General features: G+C 35.9%; 1 protein-coding gene and 1 long non-coding RNA gene across 4 annotated transcripts; one reads left to right on the top strand and one right to left on the bottom strand.

The window, feature by feature from the left end:
- Positions 1-4878: 4878 nt before the first annotated feature.
- Positions 4879-8294, bottom strand: LOC103944811. Of its 2 annotated transcripts, none has more exons than XR_007259483.1 (8): positions 8038-8294; positions 7561-7647; positions 7327-7430; positions 6622-6756; positions 5856-5918; positions 5557-5746; positions 5317-5455; positions 4879-5205 (listed from the first exon to the last, which is right to left on the bottom strand). It is a non-coding gene; the product is annotated as an uncharacterized LOC103944811 (long non-coding RNA). The 2 variants fall into 2 exon arrangements; XR_007259482.1 differs by lacking the exon at positions 8038-8294 and adding an exon at positions 7897-8037.
- Positions 8295-14570: 6276 nt separating this feature from the next.
- Positions 14571-20691, top strand: LOC103944809 (protein PAF1 homolog). 2 transcript variants are annotated; one of them, XM_009355271.3, is made up of 12 exons: positions 14574-15909; positions 16321-16389; positions 16815-16922; positions 17021-17207; positions 17297-17370; positions 17452-17571; positions 17952-18057; positions 19353-19439; positions 19530-19598; positions 19681-19752; positions 19875-20018; positions 20097-20691. In XM_009355271.3, the coding sequence occupies exons 1-12, from the start codon at positions 14951-14953 to the stop codon at positions 20232-20234; spliced, it is 2133 nt and encodes a 710-aa protein (XP_009353546.2). In that variant the 5' UTR covers positions 14574-14950; the 3' UTR covers positions 20235-20691. The 2 variants fall into 2 exon arrangements, with proteins under 2 accessions (XP_048443124.1, XP_009353546.2); XM_048587167.1 differs by lacking the exon at positions 16815-16922 and having other exon boundaries at positions 14571-15909.
- Positions 20692-21075: the final 384 nt, after the last annotated feature.

Consider the following 21075-nt stretch of genomic DNA (forward strand, 5'->3'; position numbering starts at 1 on the left):
AGTACCATAGGAAATCAATAGGACTAGTAACATGCATGCCCTTAAAGGCACGAGATAAATCAGAGTTTGTGGACATTGGGCGGGAAGGTGGCCAAACTATGGCAGTTCCAACACTGACGAGGCCCATAAAATTGTGGCGCATGCCTTAAAAGCCTTGGTGCAGACCGTTGAGCATGAGGATGATTTGGTCCAACAGAAAAAAAGCCCATGCTGATGGGACACTTGAGGAAAGCTATGGTGTCAAGAAGCACTGCCACGAGTAGAGGGAAGAGAAGCAACAAAAGTGGACGGCTATGGGGTAGAAAATAATTGGGCTCATGGCTTGTTGTGCTTCAAACGAAAGCAAACAAGTACGGAGATCCAAGAAGGACGGAGGAGGTGGAAACTACAAAGTAGCAGTACAAACATGCTATAATCTGGTCCCAAACCTCGGAGAACACAAGTAACCATATCAGCAGGAGATACAGGTTTTTTAATGGCAGAAAGTTGATCAGAAATTTCCTTGGCCAGGTGAAGATACTCAAACACAGTTTTGGAGCCCTTGGTGATGGACATGAATCACATCTTTAGCTGAGCAGAGTTGGCAGCAGAATGTTGAGAAAAGTTTAACATTCCCAAATAGCCTGGGATGTGGCAAGACCAACAACCTGAGAAAGAACCGGTTCCGTAAAAGTCGTACGAAGTTGGCTGACTAACGATTGATCAGCTTGGTACCAAGGAAGGAAAGTTGGGTTGGGAATGGTAGCAGGTTTGTCATTAGTAGACTTAGATACAGGATCAAGAAAAGTGACGGAGGGACAGGGATAGAAACCATCAATGAAACGCCAAATATTGTGTCCAACAAGAAAGGGTTTGGCTTGACCCTCTCAGATAAGGTAGTTGGTATCTGTTAGTTTGATAAAAACTAGGGTGGCAACGTTTGGAGTAGGAGCAAGAGAATAAGAGGAATGAGCAGCCATGAGGGAAAGGAGCAAGGATTCCAAGATCAATAACTAAGCAAGAAAAGATGATACCATGTAGAAAAGTAATTTTCCTTAATCATCAAATGTACATCAGTACAATATTTATACATGAATTGTCCTCATAACCACCCTATACTAATTACAAATTGCATAACGGAAAGTGGTTACAAAGAACTCATTCAATGGACGATTAAAAGGGTAACTCCCTAACATGTAAGTTATAAAATAATTAGTAAGGTCATTATCACAAGATTAAAGCCTATTTTGGATTGTTGTATTCTCAAAATCAAGGTAGGATAATATTTTGGTTGCACATGAATTGTTTTTTAACTTTAATAGAAAACAGGAAGGACGAGGTACATAGCCATCAAGCTGGACTAGGAGAAAGCCTATGATATGATTAATTGGTACTTTATCAGGTATGTCATTCTTAAGTTTGGTTTTAGTGTGAGATTGGCGAATTAGATCATGGAATCCATTACCTCTACCTCCTTCTCAGTCATCATTAATGGTGATACACATGGTTATTTTTATCTAAGGAGATGAATTAGATAAGGGGATCCTTCATCTCCGTATATCTTTATTTTATGTATAGAGCCTTTAATTAGACATTTAAATGAGTTATCCTTCACTCAAAATCTCATGTTGGCCTTTTAATGTTTCCGTTTGGTTTTAAGATATCTAATTTAGTTTTTGTTGATGATTGTTTATTGTTTGGTAAATCTACTACCAAAGGTGCTAGAAATGTATTGGTTAATTTTGAACGATTTTGCAACGTCTCTGGCCAGCAGATAAATTTCTCTAAATCTTCACTCTACTTCTCAAATAATATGACCATCCACTTAAGAAATGAAATCATAAATATCATGCATATTCAACATAAAAATACAATTGGAAAATATATAGGAATTCATAACATTGTGTTTTAGAAAGGCGTTGTAAATGGTAATGAACTAATTAGAAGAGTTGAACAAAAGTTTGCCAGTTGGAAGACTAATACTCTTTCCACAACCGGAAGGTTAACTCTTGTCTAATCTAATCTTACAAGACTGCCAAATCATGTCATGTCATGTTTTAAATGTCCAAACAAGCTAACTGTCAACTTAACAAAGAGTTTAGAAATTTCTTCTGGGGAAAGGGTAGTAATTTCAACCCAATGAGTTGGAAGAATGTTTGCTCTCCTAAAAGTTCTAGGGGATTATTAGGATGAGAAGATTATATCATTTTAATAATGCTTGTTTAACCAAATTAGGTTGGAAAGTTTTGTTAGAAGATAATAATTGATGGGTTCAAATTATCAGGAAAAAGTACTTAAAACATGAATATATGTTAGAAAGTAAAATTAGACAAAATCATTCATTGGCTGGAAATGTATACTTAGTTGCAGAAATGTCATCCTCAAAGGAATGAAGTGGGTGGTGGTGGTGGTGACGTTAAGAACATTTCATTCTGGACTCATCAATGGGTTTTTCCTTACTCACTTTTTTACTTAGTTCCTAAAACCAGAGACATCTAATTGATTGCAATCTATAAGTAGGGGATTTTATAATTAATATGGCTTTGGAATAGTGCTTAATCAGGTGGTGGAGGACCTTATTGTAAGAAAAAATTTCACTATTCTTATTTCTATATAGAATACCCAGGACAAGTTCGTGTGGGGACCAAATGTTAATGGTTAGTTTATTGTGAAGTCTGCAACTGGGATTTAGAATGAGAATCAAGAAACTTCTTCAAGACAAAAGCTTCTGAATAAGATGTGGAAACTAACCATTTCTCTGAAAGTGAAGATATTTGGTTGGTTTCTAACTAAGGGCAAACTACAAACAAGGAAAAGAGTGAGCAAGTACATTAAAAATATTGACACTAAGTGCCCCCTCTGTAAAATGATAGAAGAAAATCAAGACCATCTATTTCTGAACTATAAATATGCAAAAAAATTTTGTCAAATCTCTAATGATAGATATCTAAATAATGCTAGTCCTTCGGATGGTATTTTGGATTTGTAAGAGTCTCTTCCTAACCGAGAAAAAATGGACTTGTGTTATTTGAGCAATGGCGTCTTAGTTTGTTGGTAAATTTGGAATGATAGAAATGGTATTGTATTTAAGAATGAACAGCCAAATCCTAATGGATTGTTTAATTACCATTGGCACTAGTCCACAAAGTGAAAAGATAAATAACAGGATTAAGTGGTCTTGCCCAAGTGCCCCATTCGTAAAAATAAACTTCAATGGATTTGTGGTCAACAATGTAACTGCTGCTGGGTTCACTATAAGGAATGAACATGATTGCTAGAGCCTTGAACCTGGGGAAAACACTATTGTGAGGCTATGTGATGGGCTAAGAGAGCACATTTGACCTACATTATTGTGGAAATGGATTCTAAGCTTATCATTGATGCAGTTCGACACTTCTTGGAACATTAAATCCATTTTGAAGGATATTAAATGGTGTGCTGCTTCTCTTCAGGAAGCCAGATGGTCTTTTGTTTATAGGGAAGTGAACTTTGTGGCCGTTATCTTAGCTACTATTGGTCGAAGTGTAGAAATTTTGCATATTTGGGATTCTTGTATCTCGGATAAGGCTTACAATGTGTTATTTGACTATAGAGGAGGTTGTACTAGAGGTTTTTCAATTTGAATGAAATCTTTATTTGGAGCAAAAAAAAAAAAATCTAAATCTCTAAATTTAGAATCACTGTGTCCATACGGATCCAGAAGATTTTGGCTATGAAAATATAATAACAAAAATATGTTATCCTACACTCTTACTTATACATATTTTGCATTGTAATTGTAGAAAAATAATTTTCCTTGTATATACTCTATTCCCAATTACATAATATATAGAATACATCAGTATAATATTTAATTACACCGTTCTAAAAAAATTTGCCTAAGTGCTAGGCTACTAGCCACTGCTCCGATTAATCTTCAAGTGTTTGAAATACAAGAAAGGGCGCGTAGGTCGTGACTCTCACTTAGACAAAAAATAGATAACTTTTATTTTGCATTTTTATTTTTTCTATAAATTATATGAGACTTGTTTAATTCTTAGATGAACACTCATTATATACTTGTTCCCTATGTTTTCAATATGTTATAATAGTTTATATTCTATATGTCATTCTATTTTACAATTTATGCATCTCAATACAAGTATGTATTTTTTTATGTATAAGTAGACATTTATTTATATCTTATATAATAAGTTTAATTTAAACTGAAAAAAGGCCAAGGGCTCTGTCTGCCCACTGTCTAGGACCTAGTGCCTTTTAGAATCTTGATTACAATTGAATGACTTGGAGTGCATAGTAAGACATGCCCTATATAAATTTCTATTCTTGACGCAATTTTAGAGATTACAGAGAAATTTGTGGAGACGAGATAATCTCGCTAACATGCAGCTTGTGGAGGGATTTGGTGAGGATTGTACATTACAATTTTTCATTTTTGACGCAATCTAAGAGATTATGGAGAGAATGTTGCTAACAGTAATTAATACACCGTCAATAGCCTTAATGAGGTGTCACGCACCTCATATTCAAACTCGATAACTTATGAAACACAAACATACGATAAACGTGTGGCACTACGTGTTAACTTCTCAAACACTATAATAAACATAATCTTTAGTCTCAGCGGACCCGAGGTTACAAATGTGGGAACATAAATACCCTCTTATTATAGAAACAAGAACATCGGCAAACAATTGTAATTTAAAAGTTGGTTGAGATTTTTCCGTTATTTATGTGGAAACAAAAAATAGAATATACTAGAAATTTGTACCCGCGCGATGCTACGGGATTTAAAATCATATGAAATATTTTATAGGTTCAATTTTCACAATGTTTGAGTGAAAAACAGAGAATTATGAATGGCAAATGAGTAATAAGTCATTGAACCAATCAGCGAACTTTATTTAAATAGAACCAAATGAGTAATAGGTCATTAAACCCTCACTTCACCATTCTAATTTTTTACATATCTGTATGTGTATATATGAGGGTAGTCATTCAACCCTCACTTTTTTCTTTTTTTAGAGTTCTGCATACTAATTGGAGGAAACCAAGGAATTCGAAGCTTTTCCATACCTCGGCTTATATTTTGAGGGAATTTAATGTGTTCTTGGAAATTGGTAAAAGTGAATGTGGAGGAATAGGGGAAGAGTCCATTGTCTGTCAAGCTCTTCCCTTTGAATTGCTGTAAAAGAAACTCTCACATCCACCATTCCACCATTCCTCCTATTCAAATTGAAAAAATTTTAAGAAAAAACTCGACAGAAAATCACTATATAGTTCAATAAGTTTGGAATCTTTGTTATTTTCCTGAAGAATAAAAGGTGGAAACTTTACCTGAGGAACTGAAAGCCAAGCTGTGATGAGAGCAAGGCAGATGGTGCTGGAAATGTTATGGAGGGACAGAATCAGAACTGATAGGATTGAATAAATCAGTCAGAAAACTCAAGATGTGATCAACCTGTTTGTTGCCGACCTGCATCCACGGAAAAACCATACAAAAAAATCGCTAATTAGATTCGATAGCATACCACAATGTCATGGTACAAAGTTATTTGTAATCACGAAATTAGTCACCTGAAATCTGCCGGACAACTCATCAGGAAACCCAACTTTTTTTGGGTTTAAATTTTCTCCCAATCCGAAACGGATTCATCTAAAACACAAAGTCGAACGGGCTAAGCCCTTCAATGGACTGTGATTTAACAGAGGTTCACAATCTCTCCAACAGTGCGTCAGCAGTGCTACTTATTTCTTAGGTTCTGAACTGGGAAATCCCCAAATGGGCAAATCCAAATTTTATCATTAAAACCAAAATTATAGTAAGAAAATAATAATTATAACAGCTTGTACAAACATGAGTTTTTGAAATTCACCTGCCTTAACTTGTGCACATTTTCCATGCAGAGACCCTTATGTTTTTTTGGTGGTTTAAAAGCCTGCAAATCACGGGAGGCTGTCCATTCTGTTACAAAGATGCAGAACCAAAATATATATTTTATTAATTTTCGAGAGCATAAATGAACATATTAAATTGTATGTAAAGAATGTATAGCAAAAGAAATCTCGACACAACTCTACCACAACAATAAGAAATTTCAAATAGAAAAAATCTACCAACTATCATACGGATGATTTTTAAAATGAATAAAAGACTACCCTATTATGGAAAGCTTATACCCTTCATTTGTTTACTGTTCTTGATGAGTTAGAAAACACAACCAAACAAAAGAAAGGTCATGTCTGATAAGAAGGTTTCATTTATAATTATTTCTATTTCTACATAAATACTAATAAATTAAGCTCCCAATGATCTACATAAACATTTGCAGGGCGCTCTTTTCCATCGACGGAAATGACTGAAATAGATTCACCCCATGTCTTAATGACATCAGTTATGTGTGGAACCACCTAAATCGACTCAAATCATAGAAGAAAGGCAGTCATCAATGTTCAAGCAAGTGAAGCAAAAAAGAAAAGGTAAGACATATGAACATTGTGATTTTGTACCATGACCTAAACAGTCTTGCCAACATAAGGGCACAGGACAAAAATGAATGAACTCAATTGCAATACGCTAAACGTTTAAGGTATTGGATAACCAAATTATCTGAAGTTCAAGATATTGGATTAGCTACATACAGATTTGGAGACAAAACCAATAGATCTAGGCCTGTATAGCTTGCAGTGAATAATGTTATCAATTGTTCCAGCAATGTCACCAATCTTAAAAGCTTCAGCTTGAATTCCTCCAACAGTAGCAGGGCCAATGACAACCTGCAAAAGATACGATAATTAAAGTTAGTATCGCTAGTTCATTTTCACAGGTTAGTGAAATTAAGATAACTTTGCATCAATGGTGTAACCTTGTTGTTTGCCCGTGCATATGCGATCAATTGCTTAGTGTTTGACTTAGGTACACCTTCAGTAATGATTGCCACAACTCTAATGGTTGGTTGCATAAGAGCAGCCATGGAAGAAGCGGAAGCATTGCAAATATATCAACATACATTCATCGTTAGGTACAACCATAGAAGTTTCGCACTCCAGAACACTACTCATAGAATAATCATTGACCTTCTGTATGAAGCAAAGTTGATTAAGACATCAGCAATAGGATGTGCAGCGCATGATGCTTCAATGCTGTAACAGTTATCAACCCAAAGGTCAGACAATCTTGAAACAACAGATCAAGAATGGTAATCTGACTATGAACATGATTTGAATACATTGGATATGGAAAATTAAGATTAACCAAGCATACATGCATATACATAACTATACAAAAGGTGGTTTGTAGCCATGAAAGTCAAAATTTAGGAAGAGGATGAGAGAATGGCAACTTACTTTGAGTGCACTGATATGGCAATTTCCTCTTAATGGAAAAATAGCTTCTGAAATCCCTCAGAACCAGGGTTAATGATTCCAGCAAACTAATGGTGTCTCCCTCCCTATTACAAACCTCAGTTATTACATTTACATCATTTTCAAAAACTAAAAACTATAAGCAAGATCAAGTTTGAAGTCAAAACTAGGAAATGATACACACTGCAAAGGAAGTCAAAATTGAGTTAGAAGCACCTGATATATCTTGCCAGCGATAATGTTGTTATCCCTAGTAAGAGTCACATCTAGGAAGCGTTCATTGTTGCTAGGGTCCAAATCAACCTACAATTACGATTAGAGTTTAAACAAACTCAGCATTGCTTAAAGTTTAAAGATAAGACTAACACTCAACATGATACCAAGAAAGAATGCAAAAATAAATTAAAGATATGATTAAAATTATTTGTTCTAATCGAACATATTTTCTAGTTTTCTTATCCAATTATACAATTGCAGTTCCTAAAACAAATAATAATTAAAAAATAATTTGCAGAAAGAAAATTAGAAAATTCAAACTTGATAACAATCTACCTTAAGAAACCCCATGACCGAGTAACAGCAGCAACAACATTGAGACATAATTTGGTGAATATATATGGCAGACAAATTTAACAACTCTAGTATTGTTAACAAAGTTTCAACCAATACAACAGAAATCAAATCAATATATACCTGCATATCCCGAGTCCGAATTGTACACTCGTGCCCTGCAATGTCTTGGTGAGTGACTCTTGCTATGAATTGGCACGATGCTGATTGTCTTGTAAATCTGCAAGCAAAATATACATATTGTTAGGAAAAAAGTGTCTATATATCAAAATGTGTAATATGCAAGTTTTTAATTGCAGATGTATGCAAGCTACAACCTGTTGTTAAATTTTGCAGAACATCTTTGTAAACTATATTTTTTGTAAATGTATTTGGCATTTCATTGTTGTTAGTAATTAAAACTTTGAGACCCTCTCTTGATGCGACTCTAGATAATGCAACATATAATTGACCATGAGTGAAGACAGGTTGTGGAGTCCCACTTGTTTCAATGATTGTTCTTGACTTTTGTTAATTGTCATTGCATAACATGGTCTTATTGGAAATTGACGTCCTTTCAATACAAAAGGCCATTTGTTTTCAGTTGCTGTCAAGGTTATTCTAGGAATGAAAACTTTGTAATTAATGTTGTTGCTAGCAAGTATTCTAGCTTCAATAATTCTATCAAATAATTGAGTCACAACCAATCTTGTTCCATTACACAAACCTAAAGATTGGTTTAAATTTCGGAGCAACATAATAGGCATTCCAATCTTTAAAATTAACTTGTGTGAAGGCAAGCCATTGAAATCAAGTGTGTTGAGAAATTCTGTAGGATACATTATACTAAGAGTCTCAAAATTTCCAGAAGATGAGTATAAAGAATCAGAGCTTAAATAAACGTGTTTTTGACCAAGTAACAAATCTATTGCATAATCATTTATCTCCGCTACAATATTATTTTTTGGTGTAACAATAGCTCGCTCTCGTAAATATTCAAAACTGGCAAAATTATTTTCAAAGTCTGGTTAAGTTGTTGAAAAATAGAATGAATATGATCAAAGTATGAATGAATGAGTAAATCATCTGGAATTTCAATCCAACATGTATCTTTGTCATTTGAATCAAGTATATCCCCAATTTGGCCATCACCCATCTGTAAAATCCAAGATGCAAAATTAGCAAGTTTTTCCTTTTGATCATTGTTTAATCCCTTTTGTGAAAGCCTCATATTTTCCTTCAACTGAAATACTTTGAAAAAAGGCCATAAATAAGAGTTATTTAAAGAGGCATCTATTATCTCTTCTTTTGTTCCAGCAGGAATAACTGGTAAAATTTGCCTAAAGTCACCGCCTAATAAAAAAGGTTTGCCACCAAATGGAGCACTTTTATTTGAATCGTTTGAATGTGATAAAATATCAGAAGTGACTTGTCTAATGCTTCAAAACAATGTTTATGATTCATAGGAGCTTCATCCCAAATAATAAGATCTGCTTTTTCAATTAATTTAGCAAGATGAGTCCCTTTCTTAATTTGATATGTTGAGCAATCTGTAACTATGAGAGGAATTTTAAATCTGGAGTGAGCAATTCTACCACCTGGTAAAAGTAATGAAGCTATTCCAGATGAAGCAACTGCTAAAACAATTTTACCCTCATATCTGATTTTACTTATTATTGTATGCCATAAAAATGTTTTTCTAGTTCCTCCATGGCCATAAACAAGAAAGAGACCCGACTTTTTTTCATTCACAGTACTAATAACACAATCATAGACAAATTTTTGGGTTTCATTAAGCTGTGTTACCAAAACAGAATGTTCTCTACTTAAATCATCACAATTGTAATTTAATTCTTCCATCAACAATTTGTTTCTAATTTATGACATTTTTCTTTCATCAAGCATAAGCAAATTATGATATTTTAAAGAGCTAGATGATGCATTAAATAGTTGCTCTAATTCAAATAGAAGAGAATTTTTTAATTCGAATTCTGGTAAATTCAGAGTTGGCATTGCAAAAGATTTTCGAAGCTCATACAAAATGTCATCACACATATATTGCCAATGACTATTAAAAAGCTGCTGATGATTTGCTATTTCACAAAATAAAATCATTGTAACAAATAATTGCCTCAACTCGCGAGATGTTGCAATATTAACTGCATTTTCTAAAGCTTCAATCCACTCTTTGTCATCCCCTAGCAAACCCAAACATTTACACGCAGCTTGATACGATGGTTGAATAATGCCGTTAACAGTTCTAATGTCATCAAAATTGAGAACACCTTTTTGAATATTGAGAAGCATTCTTAAATAGTATAACTCACCTGATGTAGGATGCACGTAGGCAATTCTGCCTATGGATCCTCCTTTTTTATTCCCTAGGCTTCCAAATCTTATGTCGAGATTCCCATAGAAACTTTGACGGCAATTCTGCATAAGTTAATGTTCGCGCTTCAGGAAAAAATTTATTTATTTCAAACCAACTTGTCAGCATTGTGTTTTCAGAAGCTTTTTGGTTAACAATTGATTCAAGTGATTGATTACTATTGAAAACAATAGTTTGTTCCAAAGGAAGATGTACTGGCAATCGTTCAACAGGAGGTTCTCTCATATGAATTGGATACTCAAACAATCTCCAAACAGCTTCGTATGAAGATATATATCTACAATTTAGACAAGCAAGTATTTCATTGTTTGAATTTTCTTCAAAAACAATTCTTGCTCGATCTGAACCTTTGTTTATGTATTTGAAAAGATATTTTATAAGCATTGATTGACAACATGACTCAACATTTATATGAGCATTGTATCTCAATAATAAATTTGAATTGTAAGGTACAACAAAACTGTTATCAATTTGCATCCCATTTTTAACCACAAATTTTGACGAATCATCACGACACCTATACACAGGAAAAGTATTTGTTTCAAAAATTGTTTCACTTTTGTATTGCTTTGGGTAAAACTTGAAACATTTTCCCTCTCGCATGCATGGAGAATTTTGATTAAGTTGTCCGCAAGGACCATGAATCATGAATTAGTTGACAATTTCATAAAGGAGAGGATCTGAATTTTTATTTGGTATTTCAGCTGAAATGATGGAATCTATGTCATCAGCAGAGTAGCATTTGTAAGGCTTCTTTAACCAAATTAAGATGTGAGCGTGAGGCAACCCTCTTTTCTGAAACTCGATTGTACAAACATTTGTTTGCAATCAAGTTAGGAAATATATAAACCACAGTCAATTTTATTGTAAAGATAAAAAGAAAGAAACTGAGAAAAAAATTTATTTTTTAAACTCACCTGCTTCAACTTCTCCAAAAGGTTCTCCCGATTTTATGTAGCAAATCATATCATCAAGTTTCATCTTAAAAACCCTAGAAATGATATCTGGTCTATCATCTGAATTGTATCCAAGTTTTATATCAAATTCTCTCACAATTTCAGGCCATTTGATATTGCAAGTGAATGTTATGAACAAATCAGGATTACCAAATTGTCTACAAATAGTCATTGCATCTTGATAGTTGTTAAGCATATATCTAGGGCTTCCTGTGTATGAGCTAGGTAATATTACTTTTTTGCCTATGTTATTAGCATCATGATCACCTTTTGATACAGCGTCATAAATACCTTTATACACCTCACTTCGTAAGTTTTTTTGGTTTTTTCTAATGTAATCCAATCGATCCTTTTCAAGTGTTGCATAAGCATCTACCAAAAATTGTTGAAAAAGTCTTCCTCCTTTTAACAATGTATCTACTTGAGACTCCCTTTCTTGAATTTGATAGGCTATAAATGCTCTCATAGTCACTCTTCCTCTTTTACATGGGCGATTGTTTGAGGGAATATTCAATTTCAAATCAGGTCTATATCCATCTTCACCATATGGAAAAAGAATGAGATATTGTAAAGACATAAATTTTGGATTTAATTTTGTCATACGTTTTAGTTCACCATCTTTAAACTCTATGACAATATCTCTATTTGAGTCAAATTGACCAATATCACCCACTATTAAACCAGTGATTTCATCACATATAGGTTGTCCATATTGTTTATCATCATTTAATTGCCTACCCAATATAGTTATTTTCAAAGAAGGAAGAGAATTGTTTTCAAATTTATCTCTAATTGTTCGAAACACTTGAACCAATTCATTTGATTCATTGAACATGTTGATCAAACCTTTGACAATATTCTGATCAAACCTCATATTTGTTTCCTTACAATTAACAGCATTGAGACGATTTCCAATTTCATTAGCAGTGTCATACGCATATAGTTGTGCAAACTTTGGACATTCACCATCAGGGGGTAACAAAGAGCCCATTAAATGATGCACTTGACCACTAATTTTAAAAATGTAAGGGCCTGACTGATTGTTAACTGTGTGATCAACTTTAGCTCCCATTGAAGTAAATGCAAACATTGAATTATAAGCTCTAATGTTCTGTCTAAACAATAAGCTTGTTTGGCCTTTAGTTGGGTCAAGCAAATTTTCTAAAAAGTGAGGAGTAGGCATTGGACGTGGAAGCTTGACTTTTCCTTGTTGGCAACAAAGAGAATAAAGGGGCTCATTATTCTTGGACTTCTGCTTTAAAGACTCTTTTATCCAAAAAAGTGCACCACAATGGATGCACTTATAATTTTTGTCTCCCAAATCCACATATTTCTGAACATTTCCTATTGAAAAAAAAGGTGAAGGGAGGGAAAAAAAAGTCAACCTATTAGAAGCAAAGTCATAAATACATAACCAACCCAAAGAAATTGTAAGTTAAAAAGATAGTTTACCTTTTTTATTTTTCTGAAAATTGGCTTAACCTTTACTAATTTGATTCGGATTATCAAATGTATCGACATTGACAATTGTTTGAACTGTGTTTGTACTTGTTGAACATACATTGTCAACATTTTTTTGTCTTTCGTTTTCAAATTCAAAACTTGGTTTATCACAAACTTGTATGCCACTGGAAGAACCAACAATATGGTCTTCTTTTCGTCTTTTGTTCTGAGGTTCAAAGCCTGGTTTATCACAAACTTGTATACCACTGGAAGAACCAACGATATGGCCTTCTTGTATCATTCTATTCAGTTTGGTATTTGTAGACCTTGTTAACATGGCTTGAAAAATGTTTGAACTCCAAACAACAGATAATGGGCTAAGAACCCTAGGAAAAAAGTCAATTATTAAATACTTGACAATATGTAATCTACAATCAACCAAAACAAACACATAGAAGTTACATTTCGATGGTGGTGAAGACGAACCCAGAAAATTAGTAAAAAATTTTCTAACCCACAAAATCATCAAGTTTTTTCTAAAGTCTAATTATATCAAATCAGAAATTTGAAGCAGATTTGAAAATATAATAGGTGTAGAAAGTACCTGTGTTGATGAGGAATAGATGATGATGATGTGGGTTTTTCAATTGGAAAGATTTGGAGCAAAATTGCTGCTGTAATTTGGGGAAGAGAGCTCTAGAAGGTTTTCAATTCGAATAGAAGTCGATCAAAAAAGAGGAAATCACGGAAAAAGCAGAGATGGAAGAGATCACGTAGCAAAGATCGAAGAACGCGAAGCAGAGATCGAAGAGAGCAGAGATGGTAGAGAGATGGGGAAGTTGAGTGGTTAGGTTTCTCGGCTTTCTGAAGAAATCGAGAGATTTCTATCGCACAGCAGGGACAAAAACAGAATTTTACTGTATAATAAACACAAAAAGCTAAACTTACAGAACAACTGAAGGGCAAAAGCGGAAGAACACTGGCGAAGGAACAGTAAAAAGGACACAAAGGGAATTAACCAAAAAGTTAGGCGTTTAGTATATATATAATTTTATTCACATAATTGAAATTAGTGGGAACACCATACTTGGGTTTGCAAAATAAAAATTAAAAAGTTTCATAATTTGTAATTTTATTGTTTTTTTTTAATTTTTTTTGTAGCCAAATCATGAAATCTAAGATGAGTCTTCAAAAATAAAGAAAACCCGGTGGTGCCGACCCTAGCTACGGCTAGGGTCGGTCGCCATTTCCTTCCTCCTTTATTTCTCTTCTCTGGTTTTTGTTTCTACTTCTCACTTCCCCTGCTTTCAACCCTGATTTAGTCTATCCCTCTTGCCCAGTTGGTGTGTCTCTTCTCTGTTCTTCTTTCTTTCGGTTTTCAGCCATGAATATTGTGGAGATCGTGTGTCGAACTTCGGTGTTTTCACCGGCTCGGGTGTTTCCAACACCACCACCCTCTCCAGCCTATCTGCCTTTATCGGCAGCGTTGTTCGTGGGTTTCCACGGACTTCATCCCGATAGTTGGCTTCCGTTATGTTGTTGCTGGCTATCTGTTCGTTGTGGTTGTGCTCGTGTAGCAGATTGGGGTAGGATGTTGCGTCTGAAGATGAGATACTCGGCAGGGGATGAGGTCTTGGATGGATCAAGGTTGCTGCGGTGGCGACAGTTACGGTGGATGCTTTTAGCGCCTGTAACTCTGTTTGTGTGTTTGGGCTGCAACAGTGGTTGGCCCTATTGTATTGTGTTTTGTCTTGGCCCACTTTTTGCTTGTCCATGTGTTTGTTTTGGGCCCCTTGTTGTATGTTTAGTTTTGGTTTGTAATAAAAGTTGCACATTGAAAAAAAAAAAAGGGCTTTCCTTGTACCCAAAACAGAATAAACAGTGACGTGGTGAAAGAATCCGAGAGCTCGCTAAGTACTCTGTGCGCCTCGTCGTATCTGATATAATTACAGAGGGTAACAGCGCACTTCCCTCCGATCTCTCCCTCTCTCTCCGGTCTAGGGTTTTCTGATTCAGTTATACAAACTCTCTCATTGAATTCAAATTCTCCATCTTCCATTGTTCTGGTGTTCGATTGTGTTCTGATTACTCACCAAATAGGATATGTAAGTGTGTATATGTAGCTTACAATTGGGAATTTTGATTTGGATTTTGGGAATAAATTTGCTGCGTTAGGGTTTTGATCAGAGGGAATTTGGAAGGGACGTAGTGGAATTTGGGTTTTCTGTGGTTGTGGTAGATTGTTTGGTGCTCGAGAATTTGCTCAGCTATGGCTTCATACAGGCCATTCCCGCCCCAATCGTCATTTGCGCCAGCACCGAATCAAAACCCTCTACCGCCAGCACCACCGCCACCGCAACAGCGAGGCAGTCAGTATAACCAGAATTGGGGGTATAATGCTAGTAGTGGTGGTTCTAGTGGCGGCGATGGGGCTGTGCCGGCGGCTCCTTCTTCGTATCCGCCAAATTACAATTACCAACATAGTAGTTATGGCCCTCCAAGAACTCAACACCCTCATCCACCACCACAATACAACTACCAACCACCGCCTCCGCCACCACCCGAGCCTTCATACCCACAGCCACCGCCCCCTCAAGCTCCTCCAGCAGCACAAAATAAAATGCCCTTACAGCCTCCACAAGCCCCTATATATTACCAGAATTCTCAGTATTCACAGTATAGTCACCAGCCAATCCAGCCTTCGCAGCAGCCACCGCCTCCTCCCCCTCCACCTTTGTCCCCCAATTCCTCGGTGCCACCACCACCACCTCCCCCCGGTTCGCCTCCACCACCGCCACCTCAAAGTAAGGACAGTGGGGTAGATAGGAGATCCCATGACAAAGGGGCTTCTAGGGAGGCATCAGTGTCCAGAAGGCGTGAACATGGGCATTTGAATCATGGGGTTCCTCCAAAACAGCAGAAGCCCCCAGTTCCTTCAGTGCCAGTGAAGAAAGCAAATGGGCCGCCAGGGAGAGTGGAAACAGAGGAAGAGAGGAGATTAAGGAAGAAGAGGGAGTTTGAAAAGCAAAGGCAAGAAGAGAAGCATAGGCAGCAGCTGAAGGATTCCCAAAACTCAGTTTTGCAGAAGACGCAAATGTTGTCTTCTGGCAAGGGACATGGATCCATTGTGGGGTCGCGAATGGGTGAAAGGAGAGCTACTCCATTCTTGAGTGGTGAGAGGACTGAAAATAGGCTAAAGAAGCCAACAACATTCGTATGCAAGTTGAAGTGAGTATGTTAACAATGACTTACCTTTGTTTGAAGATCACAAATTTGCTTTATTCTAATTGAACTCAATCTTTCCCTATTTTTTTGGGAACTGAATTCAAACCTTGATATATCAATATGATTTGATGATGTGTTGTTAACTCATTTCCTAACAGTTTAAGTTTAGTACTTGTTGATTCATTATGAAAGTGGAACACAATGATCTTTTAGCAATACAACATGTTTTAAACTCGTCTTAAACTACTGACGGTATGCTGCAATGAATCTCATATATCCTAGATGTGGCTGAACAACGTTCCTTTATTCTACACAAAAATAAAAATAAAAGAACAAATTATTTTTAGTTAACTGTCCGTTCACCTCTCTGTATACTCCTATGATGAGTCTTATTAAATTTTATTTTGTTTGAAGATTCCGGAATGAACTTCCAGATCCTAGTGCACAGCCAAAGCTTATGTCTTTGAAGAAAGAGAAAGATCAGTAAGCCATCTCTTCTGTTTAAAATTTTTTGCATTTAGGCTTGCCTGTGTTACAATGTGTGTTCGTTGGTGCATGGACTTTTTGTAAAATCCAGAAAAGATTGGTATGGTGGTGGACATTAATTTTCCTGGTTCAGGGCTTAGTTTAATCTTTTGGGGAAAATAATAGTCTAGGGTTGGTTCATTTTTGTCATGTTTTAGCACCCATACTAGTGGGATTCTGGGACTCGGTATATATATGTTATTTAGTTATTGTTGAAGCTTGCACTATGGGAACCTATTCTGATGGTTTAAATAATGACTTTATGACATATGATCAGCCGTTTAATAGTTATCCCTATTCCCTAGTTATCATGCTATTGAATTTCATTATCAAATTCAATAATTATCTTGTGGTAACTTTTGCAATCTTCCCTCCCGCCCCAGATATACAAAATACACAATAACGTCATTGGAGAAAACATACAAGCCCAAGCTTTTTGTTGAACCAGATCTTGGGATTCCTCTTGACCTACTCGACCTCAGTGTATATAAGTATTATACTCAGCCCTAAACTTTTTAAGACATCAATAGTTTCATATTGCATGACAATTCTGTAACATATGTTTTTTTATTGGTTCTGGTTCAATCAGTCCTCCTCCTCCAAGTGTTAGACTACCACTCGCCTTGGAAGATGAGGAATTATTGCGGGATGATGTTGCAGTGACCCCTGTGAAAAAGGATGGCATCAGGAGAAAAGAGCGGCCTACTGATAAAGGAGTTGCATGGCTGGTTAAAACCCAGTATATATCTCCTCTTAGTATGGAGTCTGCAAGACAGGTAATTGATCAGTGCTCCATTTTAGATGAGAAATCTTTCTTGAAATTATTGGTAGGCTATGTTATAACTATGTGCATTGCCATCTACAGTCTTTAACTGAAAAACAAGCAAAAGAACTGCGGGAAATGAAGGGCCGCAACATTTTGGAAAACCTCAATGACAGGTTGCTCTGTGCCTACCTACCCTTGTGATTGTGAAACTAATGTTCATTATTTATTAACTAATTATGATGAATCATTTTTAGGGAAAGACAAATCAAGGAAATTGAGGCATCATTTGAGGCCTGCAAGTCACACCCTGTTCATGCAACCAACAAGAATTTGTACGCTGAAGAGGTTCTACCTCTGTTGCCTGATTTTGACCGGTATGGAATATTTAATTTTCTGTTCAAATTACATGATCATATTTTACTTTGGCTACCATATGAAGCCTATTAGATGCTGTTCTTTGTAAGGAAAGTTATTAGATGTAATGGCAATGGATTTAAGTCAAGCTGTGCGGTTTATTGACAGCTTGTTATGTCAGACTCCAGACATTTGAAATCAAAAGCATATATATTCATAAATGGGAATGCATACATGCAGATTCTTGATATTATTTCAATGATGACGAATCTGAGAATGAACAATTGGGCTGGTGGCTGATTAATTGAAAATCTAAAGCATTTACTTAAATAAAATCTTATTGCATGCTAGAGTATTCATATTAACTTGGGGCTGTTTATTGATGATTCTTTTGTAACAGGTACGACGACCAATTTGTCCTTGCAGCATTTGATGGTGCTCCTACTGCTGATTCAGAAATTTACAGCAAGTTGGACCAGTCTGGTCATGATGCTTATGAATCAAGAGTGAGTTCGGGTTATGATGCATGCAACAAGTTTTTTGTCATATATTTAAATGCTCAAACCTTCCATTTTCAGATTCTTGGACATTGCAGTCTGTTACACATTATTTATAAGTGGATGCCCCAAAATTAGTAAAATAGAATAGAATCCAAAAGACTTGAAGAAAACCAACATAATTGTATGAATTGGTTTGGTTAAACCTTTGACAGACAAACAAGAAAAACTAATATAACCTGTACCCACTTCAGCCTGTTGTACTTTTATGCGCAAACGGAAGCGAATTCTAACAAAGTACCAATATCAACGTCAAGGAATTTCACTAAACAAACGGAGTTTACAAAAGGGTGTTTAAACTCTCACAACCCAAATCCCACAAATTGACTCTCACCAAATTGCCACACAAAAGAGCCACACAAAATACACTAACCCTAAGGTCCTATTTATAGTGCATAGGACTTAGGTTACAATAAGAATCCTAATAGGAAGTAAATATAAATCCTAATCAAATAGGTAATTAACAAAATCTCTCCACCAAGGAAACCAACTAAGAAGTCAAAATCCAAACCCAAATAGGACACCAAAACCAAATAGGTAACACAAACGTAATTCTTTGCATCATCCTAATTTTGAGCCATAAAACCCAACACAGCCCCACTAATAAAGTACCCAGGTTGGCTTTCCTTACCATATTTGAAACTGTATTCCTTCATTTCTTGTTAGTGTGTCTTAGGTGGTTGCTTATTCGTTTTGGCTGGGAAATAATTAAAAATTGAGTGTAAATAATTCTGCCAGTCCACAACATAATGTCCCAGCTTTAGATGAATTGACCTGCAGTGTGTTTTGGATGGTTGCAATATACGAATCAAGTATTCATTTGGGTTGGGTATATAATTTTAAGAATTTCCTTTGTAGGAGGTAATCCTGTCAGCCCACAACCCGATGTCCCGTAGTTTACATGAATTTGAACCTTTATTTGCTGGTCATGTCACTCTCTATGTATCTATAGATTGAGCGGCTCTAGTACTCTTCACTTCTAGTTCAGCTGAATCCACCTCCCATATGGATTGGCAAAAAAGAAATGCCTATCATGCTGCTTCTTTCCTTCCACTATCTGTGTATCCTCGTTACTTTTTTCATTCGCCATCAGAAACCCTGTTTTTTGGAAGATAAGTGTTGTGTAACAGTAAATAAATATTATACAGAAGTTCGAATTTTCCATGGATTTTGGTTATTTTGAATGTTTTCATATTTCTTCAGTACCCTATAATTAGCTAGTGATGTGATCTAATCCATTACAGGCCATTATGAAAAGTTACAAAGTAACAGGCGTAGATCCAGCGAATCCTGAGAAATTTTTGGCTTACATGGTCCCTTCACCTAATGAGGTAGGCATGCTTGTTTTGAGAACATTAGCATTAACAGTTCGTAGTCTGCTCTCATGGCTCATGTATTATGTACTATTTCAATGGTGGCAGCTATCAAAAGATCCCTACGATGAATCTGAAGATGTTTCGTATTCTTGGGTTCGCGAGTATCATTACGATGTATGTATGCTCACAGTTTTAAGAAGTCAATAAGTTACCCTTTTTATTCCTTTAGAATATCAAGCCATTCATTTTGCAACAGGTAAGAGGTGATGATGTGCATGATCCCACTACGTACCTCGTTTCATTTGATGATGATGAAGCACGCTATGCGGTATACCCTCAAATCGAGAATTTAATCTTTAATTATGCGTGCATGTATTTTCTTGATCTTTGTTTTTGGAGAAGGAACTCTTCAAAGGTTATCATTGTTATAAAGTTTCCATTACAATGCAGCCCCTTCCCACAAAGCTTGTTTTAAGAAAAAAGAGGTCCAAGGAAGGAAAAACCAGTGATGAGGTTGAGCATTTTCCAGCACCTGCGAGAGTGACTGTTAGGCGGAGAGCAACTGTTGCTTCAATCGAACTAAAGGATGCAGGGGTATGAGAACCTATTTGTTGAAATATAAATTTCTTTGGGGTGTATGGGGTTTTAGTCATCGAATGATTGTGTTTTCAGGATTATTCAACGGGATCTGTATCAAAATTGAAAACAAGAGGCTATGATGTTGAAGATACCCTTGAAAGACCACAAAAGATTGCACGGCACCAAGATCTGGACGAATATAGTGGTGGCGACGATGATTTATCCGATTAATTTCTCCGTTGATGTAAATGTCGCTGGCTGTCGTGAAGGCTAGCAACTTATTTGGGATCTGCCCATATTGTGATCAGATGTCGATGCAAAGGCGAGCTCAAACTCATTTGACCGCTTGTTTTTGGGACGTCCATTCAAGCTTCAAGTCGACGTGTATCATTAGCCAGAACACATTTTTCCTTAGATACCATGAAATGGTAAGACGAAAAAGAAACCTTGTAAAGAAGTTAGATGTGTTTTAGAACGTTTCGATCCGAGTATAGTGCTCTCGAGTTTATCCAGAAACGAATAGGTTCTCCCAGCAGTTCTAACTCATGACTATTTTACTTGATTAGGCAGTGTGGTATTACAGTTAATATAGTTCAGATTTTCCTGCGAAATTCAGCAATAAATTGTGTGCCTGCTTGTTCTAGTGAATATTGATTTTGTTATGAATATATTCCATTCTTTATCTTAAGTCAGTTACCCAGTTTATAGAATATATTGCATTTTAAGCGGCTTAGATTCACTCGTTAAATTATTTGAATTTTGGTACGCGCGTCTTGCAGTAACAGTCCAACTAAGGGTTTGTTTGAAAGTGCTTTTAAAATGACAGAAAATGATTTTCATGAAATTGATTGTAAGTTTTAAAAGCACTTTTTGAAAGCAGCACAACATATGCGCTTTTTGCATAAAGCACTTACAGTAATTTTCCAAGATCCACTTGGACTAAGGAATGGTGTCAAAAACATTTTCATTAAGAACGCTTTTAATCATTTTAAAAGCACATACAAACAAGTCATAAATCAAGGTGGTTACAAGGATTTTTTTTGGTGAATTTTTGGTGTCCGGAGGCCGGCAG

Source organism: the organism of the source record quoted next, unplaced genomic scaffold, assembly GCF_019419815.1.
Source record: "Pyrus x bretschneideri cultivar Hongxiangsu unplaced genomic scaffold, Pyrus_bretschneideri_v1 Contig26, whole genome shotgun sequence".
NCBI classification, from domain to species: domain Eukaryota; kingdom Viridiplantae; phylum Streptophyta; class Magnoliopsida; order Rosales; family Rosaceae; genus Pyrus; species Pyrus x bretschneideri.

What these genes read in the sequence shown, in the direction of transcription:
- LOC103944809 (XM_009355271.3), top strand. Translation starts at nt 14,951, where the DNA reads ATGGCTTCATACAGGCCATTCCCGCCCCAATCGTCATTTGCGCCAGCA. An exon ending in TTGGAAAACCTCAATGACAG is followed by an intron (nt 17,371 to 17,451) that starts GTTGCTCTGTGC and finishes AATCATTTTTAG; the next exon opens with GGAAAGACAAATCAAGGAAA. An exon ending in ATGATGCTTATGAATCAAGA is followed by an intron (nt 18,058 to 19,352) that starts GTGAGTTCGGGT and finishes AATCCATTACAG; the next exon opens with GCCATTATGAAAAGTTACAA.